This window comes from Platalea leucorodia (genome assembly GCF_965183815.1).
Source record: "Platalea leucorodia genome assembly, chromosome: 4".
In the NCBI taxonomy this organism is placed as follows: domain Eukaryota; kingdom Metazoa; phylum Chordata; class Aves; order Pelecaniformes; family Threskiornithidae; genus Platalea; species Platalea leucorodia.
In genome coordinates, this window is record NC_138826.1 from 3,675,743 (window position 1) to 3,692,187 (window position 16,445).

At 43.1% G+C, this 16,445-nt stretch overlaps 1 protein-coding gene across 3 annotated transcripts in view; it reads right to left on the bottom strand.

Moving 5' to 3' along the window:
* Positions 1-4,585, bottom strand: part of DOCK1 (dedicator of cytokinesis 1) — a 315,877-nt gene extending 311,292 nt beyond the window's left edge. For all 3 annotated transcript variants that reach the window (XM_082310428.1, XM_082310427.1, XM_082310426.1), the window contains exon 1: positions 4,454-4,585. In XM_082310428.1, the coding sequence (XP_082166554.1) occupies positions 4,454-4,499 (46 nt within the window). In that variant the 5' untranslated portion in view covers positions 4,500-4,585. The remainder of the gene's footprint in view (positions 1-4,453) is intronic.
* Positions 4,586-16,445: the final 11,860 nt, after the last annotated feature.

Below are 16,445 nucleotides of genomic sequence, written 5' to 3' on the forward strand. Positions count from 1 at the left end.
TCTCAGAGAGGCACAAAAATACCCTAACCTTGCAACGTGGCCAAAGTCCATCCTCTTTCAAAGCATCCAAAATCTGGCTAGTTATGATTTGCTCTCTCCTGACACGCAACAAAAACTCACCAGTAACAAGCAAAAACACAGGAACTCCCAACTGGTGTGCCTCACAGTAAAATTGGTTTTGTTTGTGGGCTGGTCTTTTTTGCTCGCTTGATGTTGTTTGTTTGTTTTTAATTAACGCACATGCAGGCACACACCCTACACAGTACAGAGTGTATCTGAGCAGCTTGCATGATCCTGGTTAAGGACTGAGAACGACAGACACCATCTCAAGTATTTGCAGCACCCCGTCTGCTTAGAGGAAAGCTCGAGCGCACCGAGATACGCCACAGAAGTGCAACAATTGTACATAAACAGTCACAGAAGTACGGGCTATTTTTAAAATGGTAGTGTCCTTGACGTATACATTATCTTTGACCTAATACATGGCGTGAGGAAGCACCTACCCAGGCACCACGTGCTGTCCTGAAGTATTAACGCTCAGTGCAGCTCCCTGTACAGATACCCAGCCCTTTCTTCATCGAGGCTTTGAATTTATGAAGCTGCCCAAAGCCAGGAGCACCTTGCCTGCAAGCAGAGCCCACGCTGGCTTACTGATCACAGCAAGGGCACGACTATCCATGTTTGCCAGCGACTCATCAAGAGTAGCAGAGGAAAGCAGAGACAGCATCCTGAAAATTAACAGGATCTCAGAGAGCACAAGCCATGTCACCGGGAAGTCCTCCTCCTCCTCCATCTCACCATGCACAGACACACATGGCACTATTTTTCTATTTCCCTATTTATTAAAAAAAAAAAAAAAAACCACAAACAAAAAAAACCAAAAAAACCCAACACAACCCAGATTAAACTATCACAGTGGTGGTCTAATTACTCCATATCTGCACATACTTTTGAAGACAAAGGCATTTTAAACACGGTATTTGTGGTCACCACAGTAGCACCAGTTCTATCTCTTACTGCAGCTTTAAGTCCAAAGGAAAAGGGTCAAATGACAGCAGAAGTGAAGAGGATTTGGAAGCTACTAGAGCCACTTTATGCTATTTCAGAAGCGCTATTCAGGCTCACAGACTTTCTAAAGCAGCTCATTACACCTCCCCTCTGCTGGTGTAAGGAAGAACACCAAAATTACAATTTTCACATCACACGACAAGCAGGAGACGCGGGACTGAGCAGCCACGCTCCGCAGCCGCTCGGGACACCGAGGGCACGCAGCAGACATAAGCAGCTTCTGGGCTCTCTGAAAGCCTCTAACGTTGCTCGTGAGGAAGCCGTACACCCACGTGGCCGTCTCGCCACCACCGCATGCCTCCCCACCGGCTCGGGGTGAGAGCTGAAATACAGAGCTAGGCGCTGAGACGAAGGAGAAGGATACGCAGCATCAGGAGTGGAGAAAAGCTACTTCAATTAAGCTGATTGTTTTCCTGTTTTGGATGGTTCCCCGTTTGTTAATCTAATAACTGCAGTATCCCATTATACCCACACCCATTCCCCATCCAACCTCCCCGCACGCCGAGCCCTGAATTCTCTCAGGAAGCGGAGCTGAGTCACGCTCACAACTGTCTGCTGAGATAATGCCTGTGCACGACGCAGCAGCGCTCCTCATTTTAAGGCAGTAAAGTTTAGTTTGCACATGTGCTGGGCACCCAGCATCATCTGCAAACCCCACCGTGCAAGGCGGAGTGCGTTGAGCAAGAGGAACGTTTCTTAACACACCTGTATCCTACCACAGCTTCAGGATAGATATGTCGCAGTATTTTCTTCCGACTGCGTCACAGCCAGCAAATCTTTGGGACTTGAGATGTTAAGAAAGCTTAGCTGTGCACAGGAACACACTAGTCAAGAGGAGGAAAAAAAAGTATATATATGTATTATATAAACACATGTGCATATTTTATATACACACATCTTTATATATATACATTCACGCCTATGTATACATACATACATTTCTGAGCTCCCACAACTGCAACATAAGTAACACCAGCCACAACAACAGATGCCTTCCTGTTATTTCTCCTTTAGCAAAGCGTACACACTATGTTGCATACGTGTATCGCTAAGATGGCAGTTCAATTAACAATCCAATTAACACCAATCAATTAACAGTTCAACTGTTTGGGAAGAGGCAGATGTTTCTGTTCCACTGTCAGTCTCCAGGACTGGCCATGGTAAATAGTTAGGAAGAAAAATATTCGTTTATTAGTACGTTCACCTTAACAGTGCCTTCTCCATTTCTCTTTGGGACTATGTTACTGCTACATCGATTCTCCACAGCCTGAAAGTTTCACAAGCAGCAAAAAAATAAAACACCAGAAGTCTCGCAGTGTACAGAAGCGCCCTTTTTTAATAACACAAAGATGCGTAAAACGCATGCAACCAAACTGAATGTTCATCTTCCTCAGGAAGAAACCCGGCGACGCTGAAAAGAAGCTATCCCTCCCAAAACAGCGTCCAACAGAAACAGCACGGGCAAGCGAATCGCAACGTTCAATTAGCTCTAAATCCGATTTCCTTGCAACACTATGTCTACTTTCAACTCTCACACCCCTGCAGTTCAGCAGAGATATACCCTAATTTCGCTGAGGTTCATCCCCCTTGGCTAACGTGCCGGACAAAGAAGAGAGACTATCACAGAAAAACAAACCTATTATAAAACCATGACAAACTTCTCTCCAGAGCAGTGGACACGAACAAAAAATACCAACTAAGCACATAATCTTGTGCTTTTTGAAACTGTGAAACTTTTTTTTTTTTTTTTTTTCTTAAATGACATTTAAGTCTAGTTCTCTTACTGCACATACAATTTCCCACACTGGATATCCAAATATACTTAAAGTGTATTTTAAAATACTGTTTATTCCACACTACTTATTCTCTCACCCTTTCAAAAGCACTTCCAAGACATCAATTCCTGGAAACCCAGGTTGGGGCAACCTCCTGCACCACAGCGTTAAGATACAAGTTCCTACGAAAGAGGAACTTGCTTTCGAGTGTCGCTGGTTTCTAACACGAGCGTATACTATGTGACGATTTAGTCATTCCAGTCTTTCAGAAATACCCTACCCATCCCACACCACGAAGCAGGTATTTGGAAAACTTAATAAGCGACTGCCATCTGTAGCATTTCTGCTTTCTTCTATTTGTCCTGCATCCTCAGCGCTGATATTACTCACACAGTGTAACCAGCCAGCTAGGATTTGCTAGTAATTGAAAAGTCCTGCCATTGCTTTCTAGGGATATACGCACAGAATTGAAAATTAGTTCCTAAAATTCACTTGAGCTCTGCTTAGACCCAGAAACTCCCTTCTTCCTGCTCACGTTGTTTATACAAGGCTTAGCCGTGGGTATAGATGAAAAGCAAGTTGTTCTTCACAACCAATAGAGTCCAAGAACTGTGGTGGACGTTGAATTTTGTATTTCCAAAGTGAACAGTCAGATTTATTATTTCCTTCCCCAAGACAAACGCTCTCGCTCACGCCAGTAAAGTTTCCTTCTCCATAACCCCGAAAAAACGCTTTTGATCAAAATGAAACATCCTCAATATCAAGACAGGCCCTCTCGGCACAACGCTGCCCAAAAACACCCCAGTTCGGTTCCGTTTAATTAGAGCGGAGACGTTTTAACCACCGGCAGAGAACAATCCCCCTCTGTTTGAGGGACGGAAGAAGCGGAGTACGAAATGGATCCCCGGACAGCAGCGTGCACGGGAAACCCCTCATCTGTATGAAAATCACACTCCCTGCAAAACGAAGAGCCTTCTCCCTTTGTAGCCTCAGAAGCTGCCTCTCCTAGGGAGGGATGCGAGAGGAGGGAGCGCCGGGCATCGCCAGGCACCGGGTGGGCTCCCAGCTGGCGCAGGGCAGCTTCCCACCAAGGATCCAGCACTGGAAGCGTATCCTGTTCAGCTGCCGTCAGGGAGGCGGGGGGGGGGGGGGGGGGGAGGGAAGAAACCCATGTAAAAATAACTCTGCTATTCAGAGAAAGCAGTACTCGGGAAGAGAAGAATACAGAGGAGAAAAAGAAAAGGCAACTTTTCTAGCGAGGGCGACTCAAGCGCGGGTTGCCCGGCGTTTCCAGGCGAGTTCCAAACTTTCCCCGGGCAAAGCCCCGCCGGGCGGCGGCGGCCGAAGCGCCGCGGGCGGGGGCTGCCGCCGGCGCAGGGAGCCCGCCCGCCCCGGGGGCTCCGGCCGACCCCGCGCCCCGGCCCGGCCCCGCGGGCGGCCCGGGGGGGAGCTCCTGGGCTGCCGCCCGGGGGAGCGCGGCCCCGGCCCGCCGCAGCGCCGAGCGGAGCGGGGAGCCGCGGCGGGGGGAAGGCCCGCGGCTGGGGGTTCCCCGCGGACGGCGCGGGCTCCCGCAGCGCAACAGGCGGGAGCGGGGCCGGGAGGGTCCTCACCTACGCCGTATTTTTCCTCCCTTTTGGTGGGAACCCAGCGGGTCATGGCGCTGGGGGGGCCGCGGGGGCGGCCGGACCGGGCGGGGATGCGAGAGCCCCGCTCCTACGCCGCCATTTTCCAACCGCGGGACGGGAAAAGTTTCTACCGACGGCGGAGTCATGTGGTGCGGGCGGAGCCAGCGGCCTGGCGCCCCGGCCGGCCGCCCCGCCGCGGGGGAGGCGGCGGAGCGCGGGGCGGCGGGCCCCGCTCGGCGGCGGGAGGAGCGCGGGCCGCCCGCCTCAGCCGCCCGCCTCGGCCGCCCGGCCGGTCCCCGGGGTGCTGAGGGAAGCGGCGGGCGCCCCGGGAGGGAGGGAAGGTCCCAAAGGACCCCCTCGTCCCGCCGGCAGGAAAACCCAGCCGGGTGCCGTCTAGTTTCCACACAAAGGAAAGCGGGATGGGGTGGTGCCTCCCTGGTCGTCTTCCTAATTGTGTAATTATGTTCCAGATACACCTGGCCTCGCTCTGCCGGAAAGTTTCTTTACCAAGGCAAAACCAGCTCCATATAAAACCAACATGACTTTCCTCAGTGCCACATTGCCAGGCAGCTCCAGCAGAAGGATCCCACTCTTCTTCAGGACCCTCGCTCCTGAGAAACCACCAGTTTCTTGGTTGTTTTTTGGCTCCTGCTCTGATCTCCCCAGCCACCTGGCCCTCAGGGATTTCTGTCCGCTGCCTTCCCAGAGATGCGGCCCTAAAACAAGGTTTCTGCTCCCGATTAAGAGCAGCAGGCTCTCTGCGTTTGGGTATTGCCATGTTGATGAGCGCACCATTCCGAGCAATTCTTGCATTCTTGGCCATAAAGATGAGAAACCTTCTGGCTTCTAAACCTAAATCAAAAACCTAGTCCAAAGTTAACATCTCCTGGTTAATTAGAGGGTGGAATATGTGATTACAAAAGAATGAGCAAGGGAAATGAACATCCTGATCCCAACCCCCCTACTCTTGGAGAGCCCCAGGACCACGATTTAAAAAGAAAATTTAAAAAACAGTCTTTAGCAAAAAGAAAATAAACTGTGTAAAAGTCTGCAGAAAGCAGAAGGGTAACACTTCGGAGAAATAGAGAGGTGAAATGTCTGACTGGCTATCATTTGTTACGCTTTGCTTCTCCTCCACCAGAGAAGCCCCATACCGCAAATTTAAGAATGAAAATAGGTCCTCTTCTGAGGTCGGGGTTGAATCTCTTTCCTCTTGTTTTCTGGTACCGTTAGGAATGCAGGGGGCCAGTTTCTGCCCCAGCATTCGTTATCGTCAGGTTTTGAGATCGCGCACCCATCTCAAACATCTGAAGGAGTCTACTCCTCCTCCCATGTGCCTTCTCTTTTCCCATCCCTGAGATTTGTTTCCCAGGTCACCACCTACACGTTCGAACCAATCTGAATTTCATTGCTCCCGTCCTGCGGGATTCAAAGGCCACGGTGATAGAGCAAACTCGTGCACCTTTATGCATCGTGCCCGGGAGTGAGAAGATCAAAAGGTTTTCAAAGTCAGCTTCATGGCTCATCATCTTTATCCTGCATTAGTGGGTAAATTATTAGAGTCTTACGAAAGACAACTTACAAGTGAGCTCTTTGATTTAACAGGTTTATTTTTAAAAGATAAATCAAAGTGAATTAACTGAAATAATGGACGTACTTGCCCTGTTCCTACAGTCATCGTTGGGTTTCCACGCAAGGGAAAGGAGAAATGAAATGGAAAAGCAGTGCAGCAATAGTATTTATTTGTAATTATGAGTATTTTGCGGTTCTATACAACTGACACATTATTTTTGTGGTGCTATTAAATATGTGCTGCAAAACTGCCAAAGCTGCTCAGGCATTAGATGGTTTAGAGATGTTTAAGACTATTACTGTAATAATCTGTAAATCAGGGAACCTGATTGACTTTTCATTTAGATTACCGATAACCGGGATTGACTTCCATGAACGCGGTGGTAGCTTTGCAGATACAGGGTGTGAATAGGGGATACAAAGCAGCACTCTGATGTTAATTTAAACCCGCGGATGGCTGTAATTAGCTAATAAAGTGAGCTCTTGCTACATTCTGTCCTTCCTGGGCCTCCAGGTTCAAATCTGGAACTCAGAGGGCGGTATTTGTTTCTATTTGGAGGGAGGCTAAAGGAGCATGTGTCCCTTCATGAGAAATGTACGGCTGACAACCTTTCTTCAGGTGTTAACCAGGGGTTAAATTCAATTCTCATATAGATTGGCACTCCTTAGTGTCAGTTTACACGTGTATCTGCACTAAATAGGAATTATATGTACCTAAGATTACGTACGCTCCTAAGGCAGGAAGAACCAGATTCAATAAAATGAAAAGTAAAGAATTACTTACAGCTTCTACATATTAAATCCGTGTTCTATATAACAATAGCAAAATTTATTTTGACGTCAGTGGAAAAAGAGTTTTGTCCTGTTGGCTGATCGTGATCTATAACCGAAACAACGCGACTAAACCCCTGACCAACATAAACCCCACTGGTACCGATGAGGGTCTATATTCATTTTACTACTTTCCTCATTTTCATTTTAATGAAAGCCTGTTACAAGTAGAACTAATGCCATTAAAGTTTTGGTAGCCAGTAAAAATTACTCCTCCTAATTCACAATGCATAAATATCCCAGTGCTGGTTTTTTGCAGCTAGGGAAAAATAAGATAATATTGAGAAAATAAAAGATTGTTCTTTTTCTCTGGCAAACAGCATCTAAAGTATCCTCCTGAAAAATATTTCTCATTAAACTGTAAAATGTTCAAGCTGACATATTTTACATACTTAGGCATAATATGTTTCTTCACACTGTGCATATATGTTTTTCATTCATGAAGAGGAAACTGAAAAATGCTTCTTTCCATAAAATCTGAAAGTTTTATCACATCATTATGTCAACTCTTTGGATTCTCACCTTATTTTTTAATGCATCACATTGAATTGGAGGCACTTCTCTTGGAGGAAAGAAACACTCCTTTTCATAACATTAACTCCAAGAAATCCAAATGCAGTATTTGGCCATGAATGATATTTGAAATTCTTGTGAGAGAGATTAGGAGTATCTTTGGAAGAGGATGAATGGAAACAGAACTGTTACCCTGCAAGAAATATATTTGCAATAAATAAGAGATACTCTCTAAATGTACAGATGAAATCAAGTTATATTTCATACTTATTGCATATGACTACACGAGAGGAATGTTTGCTCTATCTCAGTTAAATATCACAGGTTTCGTAATAATTTTTTTTCATTGTCAGGCCTTGTAGGTAAATAAAACATTTTCAGTCAAAGCATATAAGTAGTTTTTTTACACACACCATGCAAATTCCTCTTGGAAATATTCCTCCCAGGAGGTGATGTGAAGGACCTATAAAATCACATAATAAATAACTGGTTTGTTTTTCTATTTCTATTAAAGATATTCTGTTGGAAATGTTATTGCTTCCATTCCAGATACTCATCATCTATTTTCACTATACAATTTTCATTTGGGGCGAATGACCTCTATGCTCTAGATCATTTCTATGATGAATGGCTACCTCTGTTCCATGTTTGGGTATACACAGCGATTTTTATACCTGGTGTCAAGACACTTTTAAAAAATAGTATTTTTTTACAATGTGTTGCTCTTAATCAGAAGGGAAATAAAATTAAGTTTATGAGTTTGTGCTACAAAAATGGCTTCAGCCTTGATCTTACAGATACCTGATATATGCATGATTATCTTGGGGATCTCTTGCAGATGAACGCGGACAATTTTCAGGGAGAATTAGGAAGCCAAAACTGAATTCCCTTTGTCGTTGCTATAGGCTGCAGTCAGCCAAGGTGTGGCATTCAGAAACCCGGGCTGAAGTTTGACAGTAGCTGGAGGGAAGTTTTGTGCTCTTCCAGGCTTTGCCCATGTGTTTTTGAAGTATGCTCGGTAATCTTTAATCTTCCTTTTACTTTTATAGAAGCATTTTGGTTATATATGGGTGTGTCTCAAGCTTTTCTTCTAGTAGGATGACATTGGTGATAACCAGCGTGCTGGATGCAGGGCTTCAGTTGCCAGCAGAAGTATTGAAAGGCAACATTTGAATTTATATATCTACTGTGGCATATATTGCACTCATTGCACTGGTTTAATAGCTTTCAGATGGGTTAGAGAGAGCGCCTCTCCCTCCATTCTGCTGGCTCTTAATCAGCATTTACTTCTTTCTTGCATTTGCATTTTTATATTTACAGATTATGGGACTATTAGGAATATAAAGGCTGGTTAATTATCTTTAAGTTCAGAAAGGAGATAAAGATACTAATTTATTAAGTAATATTTTTTTATTTAACTGTTCGTGTTTTAGCCTAAAAAATAGGGCTTGGTTTTGTGTAATGAAAGTGGTCGTTTCATAAGTTATGTTCCTTCGGAAATATTCAGACTGTTCTTACTGTGTTATTCTGAAAGTGATATAATGAACAAAACGAACAAGACATCTTCAGAGGGGTTGATGTTTAAATGCAAATGTGTGAACATCTCCTAGTTACTCGTTATAAATACACAAGAGTTTCCAAAGTGATGTGGTTTGGGAAGGATATGATTATCACAGATACAGCTTAGTTTATACCCTGGTATTTCATCTTGTGCTCTAGAATAAAAAAAACGTACATGAGCTTTACAGTGCTACAATAAATGTAAGTGGCTTCATTTCTACAAAAGGGGAAAATCTGTTTTCTGACCGTGCCAGAGCGTGAGGTTTTATGTCCTTCAGAGAAAAAGTGCAATGGGATTTTTATGATGGGTCAGTCTCTGTCCCTGTGTGCTCCGCACAAACACCATTCACACAAATAGTGCAGCTTGTTCTGCCAAAAGCATCACGGGCATCGCCTTAAGTAGCGTGTGTGTTTGATGACAGTGTGTATCTCGGGCATTGGCAGATAACTAGTTAACTTTGGACGGAAAGGTTGGCTCGCTGATGGGAACTTTCTCTGCAGGGTCACGAAGCAGCGAATTTACCCGACGTCACCCTTCTGAGGGAGGATGGTTATTCCTGCAGGACTGAGGCAGCTGAGGTGCCTGGGAAATGATGTTAGCAATTGCCGGTTTATCCACCTTCACCACAGCCCAAAATTTCAGCAAATCTAGGTTTACTGTTTCATTTCCAACTGATATACGTAGCAACAAGAGCAAGACACGCTCACTCACGTGAGTGTTATGTTGTAAACTCCAAAGCACACAGAACTTAATTTTTCATCAGTTCCTTATGCCAGCTGGACTTTAACCCTTACTTAACAGCAACGGACTCACACCCATGAGTAAGTGCTCAGGAGTATCATTACAAATTTTACAGTCAAGCCCAAAGCAGTGAAGGGAAAGGGTAGTATAAATGACTCCAAAATACAAGCTAACATATAGTTTACTATTGTTTAGTGGCAACCTGATCCTCTGCAATAGCTTTAAACAACCAACACTATAAGTTTTACATGGGTTTTTTTCTGTTTAGTGTTTTTACTGGTACATTTTTCATATATTGGTATTTATACTCAAAATGAGATTATGAACTGCATTTACATACTCCTTGCCAAACTCAACGATAACCGGCAAAACAAAATGCTGTATGTAACAAGTTAGGGAAGAATCATTCCCAGAGACCAGTTGTTTTACTTTATAAACTCCAACAGATCTATAATTTTAAATCTGACACATTATGTTCAAGTCTCATAATAAAAATTAGGACCTTTTTCCAAGAAGAGTGAGAAAGATATTTTCTGGGACTGGATTCTGGTAAAATCGTTATTTATTATAAGCTAGATAATGATCAGATAGAAAAGTACAAGGTTGAGATGAAAACATACATTATTCCTGTTAATAACGCTTAGCACTTATGTAGCACTTAACATTTTGAAAGCACTGAACAAATATTAACTCTCTCTTGTGAGACAGAAGGGTGTCTTTACCTCCATTTACAACTGAGAGGCAGCTGAGCTAAGGCCAGCTTTTTACAATGTGACAGGCATTCAGAAGTTGAGAGACGCAGAATATCAGACCACTTCTCTCACCTCTTGATTATGTGATTTTCCTAAGGCCAAAAGCAATACGTTAGCTGGGGCAGGGTTAGATTTTACGATCTCCTTCGTCTGCAGACAATGTTCCCTCTCATCGTTCGATGAACGATATGAGATGACAATGAGAAATGGCAAGGAAAGAACATGATGTACTAGCACCCGTTATAAGGTTTGAGAAACTAGTTACTGAAATGTGAGGTATTTGAAGCAACGATGAAAATGATTTTGCGGGAACAAAGAACCAGGCGGGATTCACAGAAATGGCCTGCACGTATGAAGTGTTAATTTTTAAAGAAAAAATAAAAGCATCCTATCAACTTTTTATCTAAATTTTATAGCCATTTGAGCCCTTACAAGAATAAGTTAGAAAGGGATGGGAGGATGCCCAGGAGACTGCATGTAGTGTAAGCAGCTGACATCGCTTTTGACAACGGCTTGATCTAAAGCAGGCGGCGAAGCCTGCAGCAGCGGCTACTGCCAAGCGCGCGGGGAATTGTGCAGCACTGATAGTCATGGTCCAGGGGCAAGTGGTACCCGTTATCGCTCCCTCTGCCTATCTGCTGGCGCGCCTCCAAAACCAGGTCTCTAAATGTGTTATTTCTCCCCAGACGGACTGGCAGGCTTTCCTGCCGTGCCGTAAAGGTGGCAGGATTGGTCTTCTAAAGAGCCTTTTAAAAGACTTTCTCAGATGTTCCACAGAATAACAGCTTTTGCGGCGTCCCCTGGCTGTGGCGAGAGCCCGCAGTTCAACCGCGCGCAGAGTAGATGGTGGGATGGTAACTCCACACTTTCCAGCTGTGTTGGCGTGGCAGGTCCAGTTCCATTTGGAAAAAACCAAACGTTTCCATTGAACCTTGTGCCTCAAAATTGATTAAAGTAGCTCAAAACAGCTTCTCCAAAATGAGGTATTATTTATTCACCTGGGAACATATAGCAAGCCAACCACTTCTCAACCACTTGCTTTTCATCTTCTACAAATGTTAGCCTTTCTTTCCAAGTTGTTTTGGTTTTGTTTGGGTTTTTTTTCTATTTTGGCACAGTCAGAAAGTTTAAAAAAGAAGCTTTTTTTAAGCACCTCTATCCAAATAAACCCCACATGGTTACTAGCTCCCACTATCTTAACTTTGATTTTTTCTTGTATATATACAAACACACACATTTTTAGTAATCCTGGTATAGTCTTCTTTTTGGCTATTAACAGTACATGTTAGCTGATAAATAGAAAATAGTTTGTGACCAGGTTCACCAGGGCAATTTTGAAATTCACTTAGGCATAAACTTCCCCAAACTAGCTGCATTTTTCTCCCAATCATATAAGGCCCAGGGTCCTGGAAAAGCGAGGACAGGCGCTGCCTGCATTTTGCGTGGGTCTCAGGTCGGAGGCGGGTTCGGTTTTGCACGTTGAGCATGGAGCTGTTTTGCAATTATACTGCAGTTGGCTACCAAACATTAAACGCTGCCTTGCTGCGCCCAGAAAAAAGAGAAGAGCTGGTCTGATTCTAGTGCCTTCTTTTTGTCTGACTTAGAAAAACATCTCAAAATTCTCTCCTGTCATGCTGGAAAAATGTCACCTTTTTATTTTCGTGAGGATACTGCACTGAGATGAGTCAAATACCATAAAGCTGGTTTCTGTATTCCTGAGCTTGCTCTGGCTATGCCGGAACTTCAACTTGCAAACTATTTATGTGGAGTTGTTTGGAAATAGAAAGTTGCGAGCGCTGTTCCTCACTCTATAATCGTAAGTTGTTTGTGTCACCCGTAGTAACTGCTCACAAACATGCCCAGCCGGTGGTTGAAAGGGAAATACAGAAGTCCTTGTCTGAAAATGAGGAAATCCTCCTCCTCAGCAGAAGCCTCCGCCTGAAAAAAGATGATTTACTTATTTGATGGAAAAATACTGATAAACCGTTATCTAGACCATTTCGAATGTTCTTCCTCTGACTATCTGTATACAAATATGTACATGTATCTATAAAATACATATATTGCCATAAACTGCAATAAAAGTATTAATATTCTGGACAAGAATCCAATTTTATCTTTAAGCAGCATTTGCAGGGGATTGTTAAATCATATAATGGAAGCTTTGTCTAGACAGTTTTCTCGCTGGCCAATTTAATTTTTTTTTCTTTGATTGTTTTTAATGTATTTCCTGGAACAGAGAGTGCCAATAATTTGTTTACAACCTTTTCTGGAAACTATGTCAGTTTTATAATATTCAGAACTGATAATAATTTTTCTAAAACAAGCCATATATTCCTGGAGTCTGAATGTTCTCAGAGAGAACCGTTAGCTGTAAGTTCTCTCAGATTGTTATAAAAAGGTTATTAGTTTTTTCAAGTGAAACACTATCAAGTGTATTACTTGGAAAGGAGCAAAGCTTTCTTTCAATGACTGCGAGATGTTTCCATCTGATGATTTTTATGACGAGTTGCTATATATAAAATGACTCAGTGTATTTCACAGTGGAAAATCCAGATGATGACCATTATCAAGTCCACCACTGCTACGACAGTCTCAGCATCCAGGCAGAGACCACGACATGGCTTAAAGTCTCAGGAGTGGCCTTCGGAAGAAAGGGTAAGAAATGTTTGCGCAGCATTTTTCAAGCCGCTGCCTTTGTTCTCTCGACCCTGGCCTTGGTCCAAGCTCCCTGAAATCAATGGAAGGACTCACACTGATTTTAGCGGGCTTTAGCTCTAGACCGGCTCTTGGGTGAACAGGTTTCAGACTTTAGGTCTCTCAATCACAAGCATTAAACCAAGCCTGACAGGACGTTACTGGTTTGAACAATGCTGCAGGTGCTGTTCTTAAGGCCTATAATGTTATGTTTTCATTTATTTTTAAAGGTACTTTAAAGATGAAGTATTGTTTTCTTCCACTTTCAGGGTGCGTACCTCTGAATCACCTCAATGGCACAAAAAGAATGCTAAGACACTTTTAAAAAGCTGAAGTAGATGTATAAAGCTGAATTATCACCAAAGGCCACGGGTTTATTTGCGACACCTCTTTTTGGTTTGCGTTGTTGGGGGTTTTTTTAAGTGAATTTTCCTTACACTCTTCCCCCCACCATTATTTTGTTTTCGGTTTAATTCTCTTTAACTTCAATCTCCCTGCTCTCTAAGAACCTCCGCATCAGTCAGAGAGGAGGAAGTGAAACCCATTCAGTAGATGAATAAAGCAGAATTAGTCCTTCCAGGAAACGGAGCTTCCCGCCCCCGCAGAGGCGTCGTCCCTCCTGGAGCGGCGTGGAGCACCCACCCTGCCCGCTGCAAGGCCAGGCACACGTGTCGGTGCTAGGGAGGGCTGTGTGAACGGACAGGGGTGAATTGGGACCTGAGGTGCTTGTTGAAGGCTGCCAAACCTGGTAAAGCAGAGGGAAAACGATGTTTTGCAAGGCTCCAGTTGTCCCAGTAAGTGCCTGCTGGTGATTCCGCCTGGAAGGCAGCAGCCTGCTCCGGAAGGCTTCTTGGATGGCACTCATATGCCGGGTACATCTGCTGTTACGTTTTCAAGGGCACACCCCAGATTACAGTGCCAGATACCTTTGCTTGCATGAGGAGTATGGTTTCCATAGCCACGCTGCCCTCCCCTTCATCTCACTGCCTGCCAATACCACCAGCACCTCAAAATGCAAAGGATTAACTTTCCAATTTAGAAAGGCCTGTGCTTCTGCATGTACCAAAATGGTCACGTTTTGATTGTTCTTTTAATGCTTTAAAAACTGAACTTTTAATTCAACTTCAGAGTACGAAATATTTTTTCTTGAACTTTTTGTATTTATATAGCTATCTGTCTTTAGATTAGACAAGCAGATACAAGAATTGTCTTGTAAAATTGTAGTTTCCCTTTAATAAGCTACTCTGACAGGCAATTATTCATGCAGTCTGCTCTGTGCTAAATGTTTTTTCATGCTGTGCATCCCTGTCTCTTGATTGCAGGAATGCACTCCTGTGAATTATAATTATAAGTAAATATGAGCTGGTATGTATGAAATGATTTACTAGACCTTCCGTTGCTACATGATATTGATTCTATTCTTCTGCATTATAAAGATACAGGAGTTCTAACAAATAACATGTATTTTTTCATTCTTTGGATTTAAGATTGCTGTTAGTATTTACTGTAAGTTATTTTGACAGAAGTTAGAGATACTATGCATAAAAAATTTCTTCAGTGACAAATTGCTTGCTTAAATTTCAGGACAAAATTTTTTAAAAAGTGTTGAAGTTTGGTCCTGGAAAAATGAATATGTTATACAGATATAACAAGGTGAGTCCAATTCACCTTTGTAATTATTCCCTTTTCAGCAGACACTTTCAGACAAGCAGAAGGCATCGTGGTACTGAATGTTGTCTTCAGGTTTGGCAGCTTTCAAAGAGCAATTCAGATTATTGGTATCATAGTTTTTAGTTTCGTTAGATAAGAATTTTGTACAGAACTTCTCTACTTGTAAAGAGTTGGAGCCTGGTTGAAGCTAGTCATGCAGGATACCTCGTGGCCAGTGCGGAAGGAGGATAGCTGCAGAAAGCACTCATCCCATTTATCTCAGGTGCATCAGGATGGGATAAATCATCTCCTAATGGTGCCCATCCTTCTCCTTAACTAGACAGCCTACATAGACTATACAGGCTATAGACCAGACAACTCTTCAGGTGCTAACACTTAAACTATACTTACCAGTAATTGAAAATTCAATGGGATGAATATATATGTGTAAAGTTAAAAGATTTTCTGCTGGGGAGAGATTTATGCAACCAGCATGTCATATTTAACTTAATAAAACAGACATTCAGTCATGATAAAAAAAAAAAGTCTGATCTTACTCTATATAGATCTGTGTATATTTGGGCCATACCGAGTAAAAAACTAAAACTATGTAAAAACTACGTAATAATGATGTGCTATTTTGCTCTTTGGCTTTGAAAGTGAGCTGTGTGATAGAAATGCACCAGGAAAGCACAAAAATAGAAATAACATTGGGGGTCTTTTAGGATATAAAGAATTTTTACTCTTGAGACAAGTACTGTTGACTGAAATGTCATGCTTCCTCAGAGAAAACATTTGAGATTGTATAAGGTTCACAGTTGCATATAATTTTAAAAATAGTATTGCTTACATGGGTATGTAAAGAACAAATCATGCCAAGCAAAAATGATTAGTTTCTTAATTAAATTCCAAATTAGTGGAAGAAGGGGAAGGAAGTACATTAAAGCATCTAGAATTTACTAAAGCATTTGACACGGCATGTCTCAAAATTGTGTTTGACAAATGAATCAAAATGGATTACGTAGAAATGCAATTACAAGTACAAGTAATTGGCTGAAGAATGTACTAAGGAGTAATGATAAACAGGAGAGTGAAATCCTGGTCCCACGCAGGACTTTATTAGGGTTTCACTACACCATGCGGGAGGAGGTTTCTGGCGACATATTGCAGGAACAATTTAAGTTACTCACTGGGTTGTGTACCTGGCAGAAATGAGGATTCAAGCAGTTACACAAATATTCTTTCCTTAATTCCTGCAATCGCTGCTGCCTTCTCTAGCTGAAGGCGTTGGTGGGCAGCAGAGATCTAGAGCTTGGCTCTGATCGCAGACAGACCTGTTTTACATCCATCTAGCCTTACCAACTCAGCAGAATTATTTCTCTGACTTACGGTGTTGCAGACAGACTTCAATGCCCAACATCACCTCCTATGCAAGGCTGTCGCCTCTTGAAGCTGTTTCCCCGTGGCTCACCCGTGAAAGTACTAACTAAACCATCGTATTTGCTCATGACAGGGCAGCAGTAACTTACCGACCACGGAGTTTTCTGACCAAGCATATCCCTGCTGACTGGATGCTAGGAATCACGATGGAGAAGAAAATTTCCTTGCTGTAAGAGCTGTAAGGCTAGATGAGAAATAAATGTAAGTCACCATGTGTCAG